Raw genomic sequence first — 19,127 nt, forward strand, 5'->3', positions numbered from 1 at the left:
ACATTTGTTATTTGAGATTGGTGTGCTGTAAGAGAAAATACCAAGAAGTTAAATATGATCTTTTCTAACAGTATGTTTTGTTCAGTATCTTTTGAGGTTTGGGGTAATATGTAAAAATAAATTAAACGCATGATTTCAGATAAATTACTAATCATCTAAAAATCTTTGGTTTGTGACCCCACTATATTTAGGCCTAGTGTGTAAGCATCCTTTTCTGTGTTACATCTTGATGACTGAAAGGTGCTTGTTGTAGTTCAGGGAATTCAAGAAGGTTGATTTGTGAGAGGAAACTCATGGCTGCCATTAATCTCTTTGCAGATGCTCTAAGTCTCACTGATCTGTGAAGAGAAGAGTTATGTTACACACAGAAAGTAATTTAATTTGGGAATGCCAGTGTTTTAGAAGATTTTTATTATAGCTTGTTGGTTATATAGAGCGGACTACAGGCTGTGAGTGTATTTTTATGCTAGTTAATAACTTGTGTGGAAGGTGGTAATGTAAGCTATTGTAGATTTAAGCAACTAATGACTAGTCTTGTGGTGTTACTGTGACAGCAAATTGTTTTGGTGATGATGTGATTTCTCTTGCTGCCCCCTCCTAACTTTTCAGGATTCAGTACAGAATCATAGATTTTGTGTCAAGTAATATACGTTGTGAGCACCCCTTCTGTCAGCCATCCCTGCAAGGTAGGCCACCTTGGCCTTGCAGGAGCTCAGCTACCCTTCTGGCACAACAGGACATGGTTCAGGCTTCTATTCAGATAGTTAACAGAACTCCTGCAAATTTGAGTCCTTTAGCACACCAACTTCCTCCCTCTTGCTCTGTCTTCTTTTATCTCTTTCAGGAGGTTCTCTCCCTCCTGGGAGCTCTCTGCTCCAGTATCCTAGTGGCTGACGAGCTGTCTTTCTTGTGTGCTGGCCTGAGACTGGCTCTTCAGTCTTCCTTGCCCTCCTCCTTGATGGCAGCCTGGCTGGGGTGTGCTGGCCCCATTCCACTCTCTAAGGCTGCTGAACACTGTTGATTGCAGATTGGCTATGGTTGTGCTATTTCCACCCTATTCCCTGGAACTGCTGTGGCTTGGCTTTATTGCTCTGGCTCTCCTACCATGTCTGTGCTGTTTCTTCTTGCTGCTGGCTTTCTGGAGGTCCCTGCTCCTTGTGGTAAATCCAGGTGTGGGGCTGTTGGTTGTGCAGTGCTCCAGGGTCCCTGGGTGGGCGTTATGGCGTTTCAGTTATCTGACGATCATGTTTTTAACATCTGACTGTAGGTGCATATGTTAAACATCTGACCACATGACAGATATTTATGTTGGTATCTGCCAGGTCTCAGACCTTGAATCAATAAATAAACTCTGTATTGTTGATCAGCAGCATTTATTGGAAGACAATGAAGCATCCAGCTTGTTAAAGCCAGTTCTGACGAACCTGGCTGTTGCTATCCCCTTTATTCAGAAGCAATCTCCTCTCCCATTTTCCCAAAGAATGTGAGCCTAGGCACCCCAAGGTCAGTGACAGATAATGATAAAGCCACCTGGCCTCCTGCCCCCACAGGATGATGGAAACATCCAATTTCCCAGGAGACTAGAAGTGTCAGGGTCAAGCCTAGTTATCTACTTAGCATGTAAAGCCAAAAAAAAGATCAAGGAAAGAAAATTCCATTACAGTAGTGGTAACAAATAGCAGGCTGGTTACATATATCATGTAGCAATTACATTGAGCTAGGAATGCATCTCAATCAACTAGATACAGTCACCTGCAATATATTTTGTAACAACTACATTGGGCTAGGAATGCATCTCAATCAACTAGGTGCAATCCCTGACATTCCGCCCCACTTAAGGAACCCCTCCAACCGGCCGGCTGGGGTAAGCTTTATGAAACACTTTGACTAATGTGGGGGCTCTAACTTTATCAGCATCAACCGGGTGGAAAATGGGTCCAGGGCACTAAGTATTACAGTCGCTCCCTGTAGTCCCACGAATCCCTGATAGAATCCACTTTGTGATGCATATCTTCTCTAATCCACTTGGGAGGGGGCACTGCCAATCTTGGATGCCAATGATCTGCTGGGGGTGCCTTTTGCAGCAAGCTTCAATGGAACACAGTGTATACCATGTAAATTCTTTGGTATTTCCAATTCAACTGCAACAGGGTTAATTACTCTTAGTACTTTAAATGGCTCAATGAATTTGTGCTCCAACGTCCGCTCCCCTGTAATCCTGTTAGGTTTTTTGTGGACAGATAGGCAAAGTCCCCCTTTTCATACACCACCTTCCAATGTTTTCTGTCAGCCTGCAGTTTATAATCCCCCTTCGCCTTTTGTAACGTTTCCTGGATGGCTTTCCATGAGTTTTGTAGGTCTGTGACCCATTCTTGCAAATCTCCCAGCTCATCCACCTGCTGTCCTAACAATTGGAACAGCTTCCTCTCCTGGCCGTATGGCTCTTGCCCGTACTGCTAGGATTAGCGTTATTATATGCGAATTCAGCAAATGGTAACAACTCGACCCAGTTGTTCTGATGGTAATTCATGTAACACCTTAAGTATTGTTCCAGCACAGCATTTGTTCTCTCTGGCCATCTGTGGCCACATGATAGGCTGATGACAACCCTTGTTCCACCCCTAAAACTTTAGAAATTGTTTCCACAATTGGGAAACAAATTGGCTCCCCTAGTCCAATATTATTTTTTCTGGGATTGAGTGTCGCCGGTAGATCTGCCCAGTGAACAGCTGGGCCAGGCACCGGGCTAAGGGAATATCCACACAGTATAAAGTGCACCTGCTTTGAGAACAGGTCCACCACCGCCCAGATCATCACCTTACTCATGGGTAAAATTCATTGCTATAACCTTCATGACCTTTCATAGCTATGACCTTCCAAGATCCATGATAAAATCCATAGCTATCACCTTCCAAGGAGCTGCGGGAGCCAGAAGTGGCTGCAGCAGCCCTGGCTGCTTTCCAAGCACTGTTTTAGCCATGGCACACACTGGGCACCCCTTTACATATGCTTCTACGTCCTAGCAGAGAGTACGCCACCAGAATTGCCTTCTGAATAGATGCAGTGTCTTCACAAATCCAAAGTGACCCGCTGATTTCACATCATGACACCCTTGTATCACTTTGTTGCGCACCCCTGATGGTACATATAGTTTTCCCTCCTGCCACCATAACCCTCCCTCTCCTTTGAGGTCTCCTCCCAGTTTCTTGATTTCTGGGTCAGCTGCTCCCAATGTCTTAAATTCTTCCTCCAGTGTGTTTTGAAGAGGACTTGGTGCCTGCAAGTCATGTGGCTGGGCCCCTTTTTGTGCCTGACTATGAGTAGTTACCACCAGCCTCAACTGGGTTGGGGTAAAGACTGGAGTAGGAGGGTTCTTTATATTCCACGGCCTGGGACAGGTGGGAGAGCTGAGGTGCCCAAAGGTCAGTGACAAATAGAGATAAAGCCACCTGGCCTCCTGCCCCCACAGGACAAAAGAAATATCCCATTTCTCATGAGACTAGAAGTGTCAGAGGTAAACCTAGTTATCTATTTACCGTGTGAAGCCATAAAGAAAAGATCAAGGGAAGAATGTCCCATTGCAGCAGTTGTAACATATAGCAGGCTGGTTACATATATCTTGTAGTGATCACATGGAGGTGGGAATGCATCTCAATCAACTAGATACAAACCCTGACAGTATCTCATTTAGCTGAATGAAGAGAAGTCATAGGAGTAAGGATTGGCAACTTGTTCAGTATTGTTCTTTAGTAGTGATGATATAGATGAATTGGTGACTAGAAGATACGAGATTTCTCTGCCATAATAACTTTAGTGATTGTTATCTACCAAAATGTCCCTATGACAGTCCTCATCCTCTTCTCTTTACCTCAGGGGCAGGAGTTTTCTCCAAGTTTTCTCCAAACTCTGTTGTAAGTTCAGAGTTCTCCCTGACTCTCTCAGGTTTCCCATGAGGCTGGTACCTGCCAGTACTCTGTGAATTCTCGCTGGCCCCCAGTTCTCAAGTTTAGAAATCTTAAGGTGCAGTACTTTAAGCAGGTCAGTCCAGGGAACTCCATTCTCCTCAGAGTCCCCCCCCCCCCCGTTAACTGGACAGCAGCTGTTCAGTTTGGAGCCCTCAGTTCAATTCCCTTAAAAAATCTCTGACAAATTTTCCCTCTCAGCAGTCCTGAGGTTAACCAATCATCTGCTTGGAGCAGCCTGTAACTCAAGGCTATCTGTTGCTGAGGGGAAATCAACTCTTGTTGGACCATGTTCTGCCTGCTATGTGCATAATTCATTTTTCAGGCAGTTTTTAAAAAATCATTTTTGCCTGAATTCAATGTCACATGCTATTCTACTTCATTTTTATCCTATTCATTGAGCTCAGGACAGCGTACATGGTTATCACTCCTATTTAATCTCACAACTACTCTGTCAATTTGGTTAGATTGAAAGAGCACGACTGACCCATGGTCATTAGGGTTGCCAGGTCTGGATTGGGAAGTACCTGAAGATTTGGGGGTGGAAAATGAGTGGGAGGGTTTGAAATGAGACTTCATCAGGGTACAATGCTCCAAAGTAGCAATTTTCTCCCGAGGAACTGATCTCCATAGTGTGGAGATCAGTTGTAAAAGTGGGGGGTTTCCAGGCCCCACCTGGAGGTTGGCAGTCATAATGGTCACCCAGTGAGATTCCTGAGTGAATGGGAATTTGAACCCAACTCTCACATGTTAATGTGACATTGTAATCACTGCATTTGCTGGTTGTTATTCTGTTGATTAAATGTTTAGGCCCTGCCAAAGATACAAAATTTATACTAATATACTATATTGTGGTATATTCGAAGCTGCAAGAGAAGTTCAGAAACAGAAAATTTCTAGACTGAAAAACTTTTACTGTGCCCATATGTATAAATACTGAGAAACAGGGAGCCTTAAATTATTAAATTATAAAATATGGCATTCACTCTTGTACACTGTTTAAACTGATGTTTCTTTGCATATGGTTGAAATGTACATAGTACTAAAGAGTTTGAAGTCTGAGCGTGGGCTGCACTGCATGATCACTGTGAGAGTAGAAGGTCAGTGTCTTGTTGAAGGGGTGAAAGGTGGGAGGTAGCAGCTTTGTAGCAGTGTATCACCACTTAAGAATTTCCACTTGTACATTCTTTGTTCAAGGGTGGAACTTGAAGTCGTTTTATGAGCAGTAAAGGAAATGACACTTTTTGGTTGAGGTTGTCCCAGCAAGATATTTTGAAAGCCGCTGATAAAATTTAAGTCTTGCTATCTGAAGTCAGCAAAAGTTGTACATGGATCTTTGAAGTTGAAGAGTTCGCTACTATCTTAAAGTTGTATGGACTAAGATTTGTGACATCAGACTATTGCGGCCAAAGGGTTCAGCTCTTAAAAGAACAACCGAAGGCCTCTGTGGGATCAGAGGGTCTGTTACCCCTCCAGAAATGAATCGAAATAACCCTGTATCTGCTTGAAGAATTCTCTTGACAAGAGTAAAATCACGGGGAAACTACCACATTTCAGTTTGAAACATTAAAAATTGCCATGTAAGACCCTGGCTATTTAACATTCTGCGAATTAAAGATTTTTTAAAAAGTTCTAAAGCAGTGACTAATTGATGATTCTGAACATCCTGGTGTTATGACAAAAAGGGTCTATGAATCTGTAGGTTTCACTGTTTGAGTTTCATTGATGGGTCAGAGCAAGCAAGCAGAAGAGGGGCAGAGGAGGAGGAGGATGGCTGTGAAGAAGGCTTGACAGGTTCTACTTGACTTGCAAAAAACCACATGTAGTACTTAATCTGTTATAATATGGTTTATATTTTTCCAATATTTTATAGGGTGATTGTTTGAAAGATATTTCTTCACATTGTGTTTCTTGATCCATACACAGACACACAATATATTTTTGCTCTATCCTTAGGTGAAAACATCGGAATTTTATCGTTATTCCCGGCAGTTGCGGCATGAGGTGGAACAAGCGATGAATTACTTCCATTGTGTTCACCAGCAGCCTTTGATGGAAATGAAATCAAATCGCATTCGTTCTGCCAAACCCCAAACTGCAGTATTTAGAGGAATGATAGGGCACAGCATGGTAAATAGTAAAATTCTCCTGCTGCACAAACCAAGGGTCTGGTGGGAGCTGGAGGGTCCACAAGTACCTTTACGTCCAGACTGCCTTGCCATTGTTAATAACTTTGTATTCTTATTGGGTGGGGAAGAGCTGGGTCCAGATGGTGAATTTCATGCTTCTTCCAAAGTGTTCAGATATGATCCAAGACAAAACTCTTGGTTAAGAATGGCAGACATGTCTGTACCACGCTCAGAATTTGCTGTTGGAGTTATTGGCAGGTACATATATGCTGTGGCTGGGAGAACAAGGGATGAGACATTTTATTCAACAGAGAGATACGATATCACAGAAGATAAATGGGAATTTGTGGATCCCTATCCAGTCAATAAATATGGACATGAAGGAACTGTTCTTGGGAACAAGCTGTACATCACAGGTGGAATTACATCCTCTTCCACATCTAAGCAGGTGTGTGTATTTGACCCTAGTAAAGAAGGGACTGTGGAACAACGAACAAGGAGGACTCAAGTGGTCACTAACTGTTGGGAAAACAAATGCAAAATGAATTATGCAAGATGTTTTCACAAGATGATATCTTATAACGGCAAGCTTTATGTTTTTGGTGGTGTTTGCGTAATCCTTCGAGCCTCTTTTGAGTCTCAGGGATGTCCGTCCACAGAGGTTTATGACCCAGATGTTGATCAGTGGACTATTTTGGCTTCTATGCCAATTGGTAGAAGTGGCCATGGTGTAGCTGTGTTGGACAAACAAATAATGGTTCTTGGAGGCCTGTGTTACAATGGTCACTACAGTGATTCAATTCTCACTTTTGATCCAGAAGATAATAAATGGAAAGAAGATGAATATCCAAGAATGCCCTGCAAACTAGACGGTTTACAAGTGTGTAGTCTACATTTTCCTGAATATGTGTTGGAACATGTTAGGCGCTGCAGCTAAAAGATCCAGAAAACTATTTATAGACTTGTAGGTTGGAAAAGAAGAGGGAAAGCAGATTTAGACCCACTGAAGACACTGATCTGTGTAATACATCTTTTAATTTAATAAAGAAAAGAAAGAGTGTACAGGGGATGCATCTACTAAGTTTATTAGGAATACTAATAACTGTGGTTTTATATTGTACTTTTGGTTTTTATTTTTACATGCAATTACTGTATGTTTTGAGAGAGGGGAAACAGTCTGTTCTACTTCATGTTTTTTTAAAAACCCTATCATGTGTTCATTCAGTGTGAATTAGGGCAGCCACAAGCTTCAGAAAGCATTGAAACATACCATGTTTGCCAAGTGGGTCAAAAGCACATTTATTTTAATTTGGGAGGAGGGGGGATATTTTTCTAGGGTGTTTTTAATACAAAGTTTTGGAAAAGTTTAAATATATGCAATACTTTTCTGTTACAAATTATTTTACTGATTTAACACCACAAAATACAACATTTATAATTCAGAATATAAAATTGTACTGTTTGGCATATTTACGGGATTTAACCCTCTTAAAACTAAAAACATTTAAAATATATACAATATTTGAGAAAGAATTGCAATTTGCTGCATCCTATGCTATCTTATCATATGTATCTTGATTTCTGCCATTTCAGAAGTTGGGGTGGGGGGAGGGAATTAAAGTAGGAAACAAATTCTGTCGTAAAAGAAAAGGGTTTATTTGGACAGAAGCACTTTCATACAGCCACAATAGCATATAAAATTTTAACTTAACTTTTAAATAATGCAGCACCATAGCATATTGTTGCCAAAATTATTCACATCTCAACCTACATTATTTAACATGCGTTGTAGGAGGCTATATGGGAATTATTGTTACCCAGTGTTGTAGATTGCTAGTATAAATTTTTCATCCTACATATGTTGAGTAAAATATTGCCTTTAAAACTTTACTCATTTTGGGGGAATCTCAGAAAGGTTTTTTTAAGAGCTTCCCAAAGTTTCCCAGTTTTTCCATCATGAAAATTGAAAAAAAAAGTGTGTCCCCCCTTGAATTTTTCCATTTTTAATTCTGGCCCTTCACATCTCTATTATGCATTTTAACTTTTAAAAAGCTACGTCCAAATAAAATTAAACAGTCTTACTAGAACAGGACCTGATATAGCAGTGACATAGCAGTCTTTCAGTCTTGCCCTGTGCTTTGCATTTTGAAAAGATTTTTTTTCTAAAATTACTTCCCTTCCTGATCAGACATCATAATTATCACTTTAATATCATTGAAAATGTAAAATTATTTTCTATTTTTACGTGACTTTCTCTTCAGCCTTGTGCAATAATTTCAGGAAGTCTGTGAAAATATATTTTTAATTAACATCAAGGGTCTTCAACAAGAAACATTCTAGGCTGCCTTTACATTGTGTGTTGTGAATATCAGGTGTATATATTTAAGACCAAGGTAAAATGCACCTTATGTGCAGCTAGAAAAGTCTGTTTTTAACTAGTACACAAATAATTAACTATGAGTTTTATGTGTAATAGCATCCTTCATGTATTTGAATTTCTGGGTATCTGGAAGCCTTGTTCATAAGCTAATCTTTGGTTTAAAAAACCCTGTTTAATATATGAGTTTTTAAATTCTAAAAATGATAGCTTTACCACTTTTTCTTTTATAAGAAAGGTCACAGCTCCTAACTTGTCCTTTCAGAATTTTATTTATAAAATTTAAATCAGAAATGTGTAATAGTCACTAAATGTGTCCTATGACAAGGGCTGTTCTTCTGTAGACGTTACTATCAGAAATGTTGGTGCACTACAGATCCTTGTTTATTGTCTGATAAACTGCTGTGCTTAAATGTTGTGCCAGGATAGATATGCTGGTTTTTTAGAAGCAACTTGGAAAATAACTACTGACCTTGCAATCCTTGAATGGAGGCCTGGGGGGCTTGTGCAACTGCATCTGGATAAGAGCTGTCATGCAGACCATTGAAAATTAATTGGATAGACTTCTGAACTAAAATACTGGCAATAGAATGTGGGTATAATAGCAATTTAAGGCCTTCTCATGCTGGATGAACTTGCTAAAATAATTTCTCAAGAGATACAACTATTTGTGGGAAACTTGGCTTAAGTTGGGTATAAGATTACACAGTAATGTCTGGAAATTTTATTTTTGGCAATACGGTATGTAGCTGGAAATCATTGTAGAACAAGCTGTCTATATTCAGGGAGCACGAAATTATGAATGCCAAAAGAACTAAATGCTCCCTAAATATGCTGCATTAAACTGTAACACATTTCTCTAAGGTGAATGAACAACTGTCATTTTACAATATAAAAGTGCCTTTTTATAGGGCACTTTTATTATTCTTACAGCTCCTAGAATAAAAAAAAAGTATAAGAAGAGAGTAATACAGGAAGGACAGGACTGCTACATGTTTGTGTCCTCCAGTAAAGTATAATATTGATTAAAAGGGAGGGGGGAATCTACACGTTAAATTTGATTATTATAGTGTATTAACATTGATTACTAGAACTAACATTCACATTACTGTCCACAAAGGAAGACTTGCCAGTAAAACTACTGATTGACCGTTGTTAGGCAATATTTGTGTGCTTGGAAATACTCAACATCTCCTTTGCAGCACAACCATAAATGCATGCAATATTCTGTAAAGAACATATGAACATACTACTTCAAAAGTGTTTCTTGGAGTTGTTTCATTAATACACCTTTTTCTGGCAAGTGGACAGAGAATCAATTTATATAATCAGTAGCCTCGTGCAATTTAACTCTTTGTGTATACAAAACTAGCATACCAGATGATTTTGGCTTTGCCATTATCTCTTCAATGTGATGAAAATGCTAGGAACTATTTTAACGTTAATTTAAATTTCATCCTGTGCTTTAAGGTAGCATAGAGATGTCACACAAAGTTGCTGATTATGCACTCTTAAGAGCTAAAGCCATTGTCTATTTAGTCTTATGTGATACATATACAGAGTGGGATTTTGCAGGGGTCCACTGTCAATAGTTACCTAGCTAAATAAAGGTGTTCTGCATAGCAAACACAGTAGTAGACTTTAATCCAAAGTTAACATGGTATTTGAATCTTACATTCCCTCTCCACCAGCATATGATCTAGAAGACCTGTGTCACTTGAAAATTTTATACTTCCTTTGTGTGGACACAGTCATCACCTAGAAGAGCCATTATTAACAGTGTGGAGACCTTTTGGACAACCCTCAATTCTATGCCATTTTAAAACAATCAAGGGGTTATTTATGTTCAATAGCTGTTAATGAACGGTCTTTGATTAACGTATGACATGCTTTGTGATGGTTTGCTGGCATGTCTGTTCCTAAACTCCGTCCTAAGAATTTATGCTGTTAGGACTAGAACTTCAGACTGATTCATTCTCAGAAACTATTCTATTGTGGCTGCTTCAAATCCTACTTACCATGAAAATCTGCCCACTTTGTAACACAACAATGAATAATTTGTTTTAGTATCTTGCAGTAATATGATGAGATTATCAGATTCGCGTGGTCACGTGGCTCACAGCTTTCAGCATTTGAAGTTCAAGAGTTACCTTTTATGTGAATTGAGCTGTGCATTTAATCTATTAAAATTAAGGTTGAACAGGGCACTGTGGTATAGTATATTGCTTCAGATATCAAGGTAGAGATCAGTTAAATTGATCAAAGTGGTCCTTTGCATGCCAAGCTAGTGTGTTGGGAAGAAGGGTTCATTCCTACCTTTGTTCCTAACATGCTAAACCTTATTGGGGCAGGGGGATTGTTGATGTAGCAGAACTTTGAAACATGATCCTTTAAATTCATATCTCAAGTAGAACAGACCACCATTTGAATTTGAATCTGTGCACGACTCAAACAAATGTATCCTTTAGAAAAGGCTTAGCACTCAGACAAAAGAACACTTAATTAAATACATATGTACACACTGCTTTTTAACATCTGACTTCAACTAAGTATTAGTTTTTAGATAAGCTTTCAGTATTTTATCTGAAATGATACCCTAGATTTAAAGCATTGGAAACAGAGCATTAAGGACAATAATCTGACAAGAGGAAATAAGAGACCTGTAAAATATTTTAGCGGTTACTTAGAATTCTACAGTGCTTGTTTCAGTTGGTATTTCATTATGTTGTGATGCATCAGTTGAAAATGACAACTCAATCTTGTGCTTGTTTAATTAGGAATAAATTCCAGTGATTTAAATGGGCCTTATCTTCAAGAAAGCATGCACTGGATTGCAGCCATTTTTATTAGATTTCCATTTTGTCTACACTGGAATTTGTTTAATAATGTATGTGTGCTTGCTTTTATTACTTCTTTCCTATGTAGCAGGTGAAAAACAAAAGCAAAACCACTTCTTCAGACAACTATAAGGTATTACTGTTTTTGTATTTTGAGTATGGTAAAGAAGCTATTTATCTACTTTGTGTGCATCAGTGACTCTTAACCTGCTTTTGTTCATAATATCCAAAGTATTGGTTTAAGGTGGTATTAATTTTCAGCACATGCATACATTTCCTCAATACTTGTTTAATTTAGAAGAGCTAAAGGTAGTGGGTATAATTTTAAAGTAGGTGTTCCCCTTTCCTCCATTTTACAGCTGCATTATCTTCACAGATTAGATTTTTCTAAAGCACTGGGCTTTTCATAATATTTGGTTCAAATGCTGAAGGTTCCATTTGCATTGGTGAGTCAAGTACTTAAAAGCTTGGTGACCCCCAGTCCAACTCAACCTAATGGTTTAACAACAAATTGATTTCAGTGGGATTAAGCATATTTAATTTTGCATTAGTTTGTGACCCCTGCATTTCTGTGGAAGGGATGCATACAGAGTACATCAAATATCAGGAAATAGTGCGTGAAGAAAGAAAACTATTATGCTCTTTTAAGGGACCAGTGATTCTCTGAAGAAACAGTAACTTGCAATGAGCCAATTTTACATGGGTAAAATTTTTCAACTACTGAAAAAGTTGGTATCTTTATTTCACTAGTATGAACTAGCCACTAATCGAGAGGCTTTGCAATCATGGCTTAGTCTAGAAAGAACTTGTTCTTGCAATTTGATCTTACACGATTATACTCGCAGTCATGGATAGTGTTTTCCTATAAGAACTGGATGAGTCAAAGGATCAAGATAGAATAGAAAGGATACAGCATGCAAAAAATTAGACACTGATAAAACATAATAACTTTGTTTAGTATTCCCACTTTTTACACCAAATTAGTTGTTGCTAGAAATAATGCTTTTGCATTTTAGGGGTAATACAGGAGCCTCTTGAGTAGAAACATACTTAATAGTATGTTTCTACTCAAGAGGCTCCTGTATTACCCCTAAAATGCAAAAGCATTATTTCTAGCAACTTCATTGGGATCATAATGTGGAGCACCTTTTCCACTTAACGCTTATTTAATAAAAAATGGAAAAATACTTATTCTTAATAATCTGTTAATAGAAATTACTTTATGAAGACTTACATTTTGCATAGGCAAAGGTACCAGTTGGTGTCTGAATCTGAAAATGGGCAAGTGCACTGCTTCTGTAACTTCCACAGGATTACTCATACTTGGTATGAAAGCTACCATAACCATTTGACAGCTTATGACTACATAAGGTTGAACATGTGCTTAAAGGATTGGAAGCTCTTAGTTTTCATGTTACATCATGTTTTATCAGTAGTAATGTTCAATAGTGTTGGAAAGGAACAAAGAAGAAACTGAATATCTAGACTGTGTTGGTGGATTCGTCCTAAAACTTTTAATAGGTTAGTTCCAATTACAGCTTCAGCAACATGAAGACATTATCGATCTCTTAAATATCATTCGATGAAAGTCTGGAACCCTTATAAAAATCTACCAAGAGCAGTAGCATTAAGAAGAGTTATCCAGGCAGAATTCCATAGTGATTCTCCGTGTACCCCAAACTGATGTGCCATAAACAACTCTTCCAGTGGACTGACTTAAAACATTATTTCCTAACTTCACTGTGTGCTGTAGCAAATGAGCATACTTTGTTGTTTCAAATATCTACATGGACTCAAGCATACCTTTGGGATATTTTTTCAAATAATGTTCCAGGGCTGCTAGGAAATTCTAAAATGTAGGGTTTGCCTCAACTTTTTAAAAACATTTTTCTTCCCTTTTTTTTGTTTGCAGGTTAACCTTCCATTCTGTGAATGCATTTTGTCTAAACATGCATATGTACTCTTATGTTTTAAACTAAGAGGTGTACAAACTGTATATATAGAAAAATGTAAATAAAATATTTTTAATCTTTATTATACTTTGTAGTTCAGGTTTACTGTACAAAAATCATATTGGTCAAATTGGGAAAAGATGAAATACTGACGTGAGGCAACTGGACAAAATCTAGTTGAAGTTAAACCTTTTTAAGTCCCATAGATTTTAGTGGGAGAGGCTGAAAGATGTACTGAACTCTTTCCCATTAGAGCATGACATTTAATATTTAAAAGTGCTTAGCTTTTTGTTCATTTTTAATATTAGGATTCTATAGAATGATCTCATGGAGTTTTTCATTATTATAACATGTTCAAATAGAAAAGCTACATTTTAAGGAGAATGTCTCTTTCCTCTGAGTTCAGTAGATACCCGTTTTAGCCCTTTCATAGCATCAACCTCCTGTCTCCTCTTAGCTGCAGTCTGGACACTGATTTCCCCACCTTGATTCTATTTACTGTGTCCAGCAAATTATTTTGAAAGACCAATAATCTAATTGGTTATTGTGCTGTCAGACTTCCCATGGCTTCTCCTTCCATTCTTCTCCATTTATTCTTGTTTATTACTGTGGTCACATGATCTGAGCCATAATTTTTTACTTCATTATTTTCCTCCTAAATCAGAGCTTAGTTTTTATATGGAATTTATGTTCTGTTGAGCCTGTATTTGTATTGTGGCCAAGAGAATGGCATATGGAGAATTTTGTTTTTTCTTCAACAGAAACCTGAGTGCGATTTCAAATGGGGAGTTGCTTTTGAAAATACATATTTAATGGAAGTTATCTGCAGTATCTTCAAGTGATTTACACCAGGCAAAAAGCTTTGCTGCCTCTTTCTCCCATTCTTCCTCTGCAAATAGCGTTTGATTAACTGTGCTTTCCTGTAATGGAATTTTAGCTTCCCGATGACCTGTTAAAGGAGTTGAAATATCCATCTTCTGTTCCTGAATAATAAAATATGAAGGGTATTAATGAGAAATTACAATTTTGGAGTTAGCTTCCTGCTCTTTGTCCCCTCATCCAAAGCCTTACGTGTTGCTTTGCACAATTAATGCAAAATCAATGTGTGTACTGTAGATGGGATACTTTTTCAATCAGAGCAGTGAAGTTACTTTTCTCTAGGGTGGTTCCGGCCATCTTGATGGGTTGTACTTCTTTACCAATCGCTAGTCAGGCAGGAAGAGCTTTTGGTGACTTCCTGTTGGCGCCAAAACCCAGTATCTTCCTGCCTACGCTAGTTAGAGCAGCAATTTCGTCAGGCTCCTTGCAGCTTTTCTTCGTCCCTTCTTTTCTGTGGATTTCTTGTGTATTCCTTCCCTTCGTGGATTGTGAGTTTTTTCCCCGTCTCCGTTTTTTACCTCAGCGGAGGAGTTTTTTCTTGCCCTCAGGGGCCATGGCCACGGCGCCTTTTTCCCCACCCAGGGAGGGCTTCTGCAGATCCGCTGCAGAAAACACCAGGGCAGCGGCCCGGGCTTCGCGCTCGCCCCCCCCCCGTAGCGGCGGTGCCGAGCGAGCGGAGCAGACCCGCGCCTCGATGACCGGCCATCGGGCCCGTCAGCGCAACGCCTCCCGCTCACCAGGGGAGAGAGGAACGAGGCGCGCAAGTTCAGCCGGCCCGTTAATGCAGACGCCAGAACTAGCAGGCAGCAGCCGCGGCAGGGAAAAAAGACGCGGGAACTCGTCCCGCCGAAGGAGGGCAGCGCCGCATCGACTCTGCTGTTTCCTCCGCCAGCGCAGTAACAGCCTGGCGATCCTTCTCGGCGCAGATGCACCCGACCTGAGGGACTTGATTTTATGGGCAGGATTTGGCGGTACCGGGCCCATCCACACGGGGGGAGGATATTCCCAATGATTGGAGCCAGTTTTCCCCTCGGCAGTTAGTGGCATTGATGCACTCCTCCATTAGGGAGCAGGTTTTGCATCAGATTCCCCCCCCCCTTCCCTGGGAAAGGAGGGGGCGCGCCACAGGGACAGATCCCCTAGGTCTCCCAGAAGATCAGACAGAGACTGGTTAGCCCTCCCTTATGGTTCTGACATCAGTGACATTAGTGAGGGGGAACTGTCAGGATCGGATCATTTTTCTGACCCAGAGCCCCCTGCCCCTGAGCCAACAGACCAAAGTCACCGGCTCTTTAAAGTTGAGCAGCTCCCTACTTTGCTCGCAAAAACCATTTCCGCTTTGGCGTTACACGACCCAGAGGACGCTGAGGACCCGAACTCCACCCAGCCCTCCAAACCCATCAAGGGGTGCCCTAAGGGGCTGACCTCATCCTTCCCCGCGGAGGATGAGGTGGCCAAATTTTTTCCGCTACCTGAATTCTTCGAGCGTAAATTCAGAAAGGAGTGGATTAATCCAGCCTCAAATAAGGGCTTTCCTTCTGTTTTTAACAAGCTATACCTTGCCCCAGGACATCTTCACGGCCTCATTAAAACCCCGCTTGTAGATGGTCCTGTCACTGCCCTGCATTCAGGGGGCCTAGTGCACAGGGATGGGGAGGGCAGCATTAGGGACCCTGTTGACAGAAAAGCTGAGGCTAGCTTACGTAGGGTCCATGAGGGCTCCGCCATGGCTGCCAGGATCCTAGCTCCTTCGGCTACGGTGGCCAGAGCCACCCTGGTCTGGCTGAAACGGCTGTTGGCCATCATCCCGCCCCAGGACCAGGGTATTCGTGAGGGTGTTGAAAGAGTGATTATGGCCGTGTCCTTCCTCGCGGATTCCACTCTTGACGCTTTTTTGACCTCGTCGCGCATCATGGCATCGGCGGCAGTCACCAGGCGCCTGGTTTGGCTCAAGCCTTGGCAGGCTGACACCCTCTCCAAGACGGTGGTCGCCAGCTACGATTACCAGGCCAGCATTCTCTTTGGCTCTGAATTGGAAAAGATCCTGGTGGAAACAAAGGACCGAAAAAAGACTATGCCCCGCTACGTCAGAGCTGACAAGCCCAGGTTCGCCCACAAGCCAGCCTTTCGGTCCTTTCGGTCGTCCTTTCGGCCGCAACGGGAAGGTAGACGGTCCACCTGGCAGGGTCAGAGTTCCTTTCGGAAACGACAGGACTTCAGAGGACACGTCAGAGGAGGAAAGTCCTTCCGCCCTGACCTTGCCCAGGGCAACAAGGCATGACTGCCCCGACATACCGATAGGAGGCCGGCTTCGACACTTCCAACATCAATGGACGGCCCCTTTCACCGACCAATGGATTCAGGAGATCGTTTCCTCCGGCTACTCCTTAGAGTTCCGCTGCTTGCCACGGGACCGGTTCCTCCCCTCACCCATCAGTTTGAAACCGGAAAAGGTTGCCAGGTTGAAGTCAGCGATTTCTCATCTGCTTTCCATCCGAGCAGTCGAACCAGTGCCCTTTGGCCAGGAGGGAGTGGGAGTCTACTCCCATTTTTTCACTGTCCCCAAAAAGAACGGGGACTCCAGGGCCATCCTCAATCTCCGTCACGTGAATCGTTTCCTTCGCAAGTTTTGCTTCCGCATGGAGACGCTCAGATCGACTGTAGCGGCGATTCAACAGGGCGATTTCCTGACTTCTCTCGACCTGAAGGATGCATACCTGCACATCCCAATTTGCCCCCCACACTCCCGCTTCCTTCGTTTCGCTCTGGGAAATCTACATTTCCAATACGTGGCTCTTCCCTTCGGCCTGGCGACTGCGCCCCGGGTGTTTACCAAGGTTTTGGTCGCTCCGATAGCCCTCCTGTGCAGCCAGGGGGTCCACATCCACCCCTATCTGGACGACCTTCTCCTTCGGTCCAGGTCCAGAGCGCAAGCGTCCAGGGATGTCGATTCGGTGCGGAGAACGCTGTCGAACCACGGCTTTGTCGTCAACTTGAGCAAGAGCTCTGTCACCCCGGCCCAGAGGATGGAGCACCTTGGTGCTCTGATAGATACCTCCTCCTGCACCCTCTTCGTGCCTCCAGCCAAGGTGAAAAAGATTCAGGAGTTTTGTTTCAGGGTGCTACGGGCCAGATCCACGACCCTGCTCCAGCTTGCCAGCCTGTTAGGGCTCCTGATGTCCATCATAGACCTCATCCAATGGGGCAGGGCCCATGCTCGGCCTCTTCAGGCTCTACTGCGTCCGCATGCATCGCGCATCATCCGGAGGAAAGACCGAGTGCTCCCCCTGTCGCCCTCAGCGTGGGCCAGTCTCAGCTGGTGGACTTCAGCGAGCAATCTGAGCGGGGGGAAGGTGTTTGCGGCTCGGCAGCAACTTCACATCTTCACCGACGCCAGCCTCAGGGGGTGGGGGGCCAAGTTGAACCAACAGTTTGCCCAGGGTCTCTGGACCCCCTCTCAGGCGTCTCTACCCATCAATGTCCTGGAAATCAAGGCCATATTCCTAGCCCTTCGGTCCTTCAGAGCCAGTATTCTACACCGACATGTTGTGGTGCACACCGACAACGTTTCTGCCAAATGTTATCTAAATCATCAGGGGGGTCCCGATCCTCCCAGCTCCACAGGGAGGCCTACCGGGTCCTGCAGTGGACGGAAGCAAACTTGACCTCCCTGAAGGCGGAACATGTTCGGGGGTGCCTCAACACAGAGGCGGACTGGCTCAGTCGGACAAGGTTGTCGAATGCCGAATGGAGGCTCAAGCCTCAGGTCTTCAGTCAAATCGTGTTCAGATTCGGAAGGCCGGTGATAGACCTGTTCGCCACTCACCTGAACGCGCAGATCAGCGTCTTCATCACACGCTTCTTCCACCCTCAAGCGACCGCCGTGGATGCTCTGTCAGCTCATTGGCCGACCGGCCTCCTCTATGCTTTCCCTCCCCTAGCCCTGCTGCACAGGTTGCTTCGGAGAGTCCAGGAGGAGGGGAGGGAAATCATTCTGGTGGCACCGAACTGGCCCAGGAGGTCGTGGTACTCCGTGCTTCAGGAACTCTCCATAGCGCCACCGTTCCTTCTCCCAGACACTCCAGATCTGCTGTCACAAGGGCCCCTTCTCCACCCGGATCCAGGGTGGCTCAAGCTGACCGCGTGGCTCTTGAGCGGAGAGGGTTGATGAGCAAGGGCTACTCCGAGGCGGTGGTGGACACTATGGTGGCAGCCAGACGTAGGTCCACCATCGGGATTTACAACTCATCTTGGAAGGCGTTTGCTAGGTGGTGTAGGAGAAAGCAGGTCGATCCAGAGGTTCCTTCTATTTCTTCCGTTTTGGCCTTCCTACAGGACGGTTTCGCTGGAGGCCTCCGCTCCTCCACTCTGAGGCGGCAGATCGCAGCGCTAGCCACAGTTCTTCCATCTGTGGGTGATGTTTCCATTAGCCGCCATCCGGACGTTCTCCAGTTCCTGAAAGGGGTGAAACAGTCGCAGGCTCCAACCGTCCATCGTTTCCCCTCCTGGCGCCTCCACGCGGTGCTGGACGCGCTCACCAAGTCGCCTTTTGAGCCGGTCCAGTCCGTTCATCTCCGCTGGTTGCGCATGAAGCTCCTTTTTTTGGTGGCCATTACTTCCGCCCGACGCGTGTCGGAGCTTAGGGCCCTTTCCGTCAACCCCAACCTTTGCCAGTTTTTCCCCAACAGGGTAGTCTTGAAGTTGGACCCGACCTTCCGGCCTAAGGTCGCCTCAGAATTCCACCTGAGACAGGAGGTCGTGTTACCTAACTTTTGTCCCAAGCCTTCTCACCCCAGGGAGCGCCTCTGGCATTGTTTGGATGTACGACGGACGCTAAAAGCGTTCTCATATCACGCCACTGAACAGCTTAGGGAAATCTGGAAGCTCTTTTTGTCAATGTGGTTCCCCCCAACATTGGGGCTGATGTCAGCTGCTGCCATTAGCTTCCATAATATCCAAAGCATGCATTATGTCGAGGCACACAAGGCTAA

The 19,127-nt window shown here is 43.0% G+C and overlaps 2 protein-coding genes across 6 annotated transcripts in view; one reads left to right on the forward strand and one right to left on the reverse strand.

Moving 5' to 3' along the window:
- KLHL15 (kelch like family member 15) overlaps nucleotides 1-13,339 on the forward strand; it is a 27,772-nt gene extending 14,433 nt beyond the window's left edge. For both annotated transcript variants that reach the window (XM_048493411.1, XM_048493412.1), the window contains exons 3-4: nucleotides 5,919-12,361; nucleotides 12,422-13,339. In XM_048493411.1, coding sequence (XP_048349368.1) covers nucleotides 5,919-7,028 — 1,110 coding nt within the window. In that variant the 3' untranslated portion in view covers nucleotides 7,029-12,361; nucleotides 12,422-13,339. The remainder of the gene's footprint in view (nucleotides 1-5,918; nucleotides 12,362-12,421) is intronic.
- LG04HXorf58 (linkage group 04 CXorf58 homolog) overlaps nucleotides 12,801-19,127 on the reverse strand; it is a 21,220-nt gene continuing 14,893 nt past the window's right edge. For all 4 annotated transcript variants that reach the window (XM_048493417.1, XM_048493416.1, XM_048493414.1 and 1 more), the window contains one exon: nucleotides 12,801-14,240. In XM_048493417.1, the coding sequence (XP_048349374.1) occupies nucleotides 14,067-14,240 (174 nt within the window). In that variant the 3' untranslated portion in view covers nucleotides 12,801-14,066. The remainder of the gene's footprint in view (nucleotides 14,241-19,127) is intronic.

This window comes from Sphaerodactylus townsendi, linkage group LG04 (assembly GCF_021028975.2).
Source record: "Sphaerodactylus townsendi isolate TG3544 linkage group LG04, MPM_Stown_v2.3, whole genome shotgun sequence".
NCBI lineage: Eukaryota > Metazoa > Chordata > Lepidosauria > Squamata > Sphaerodactylidae > Sphaerodactylus > Sphaerodactylus townsendi.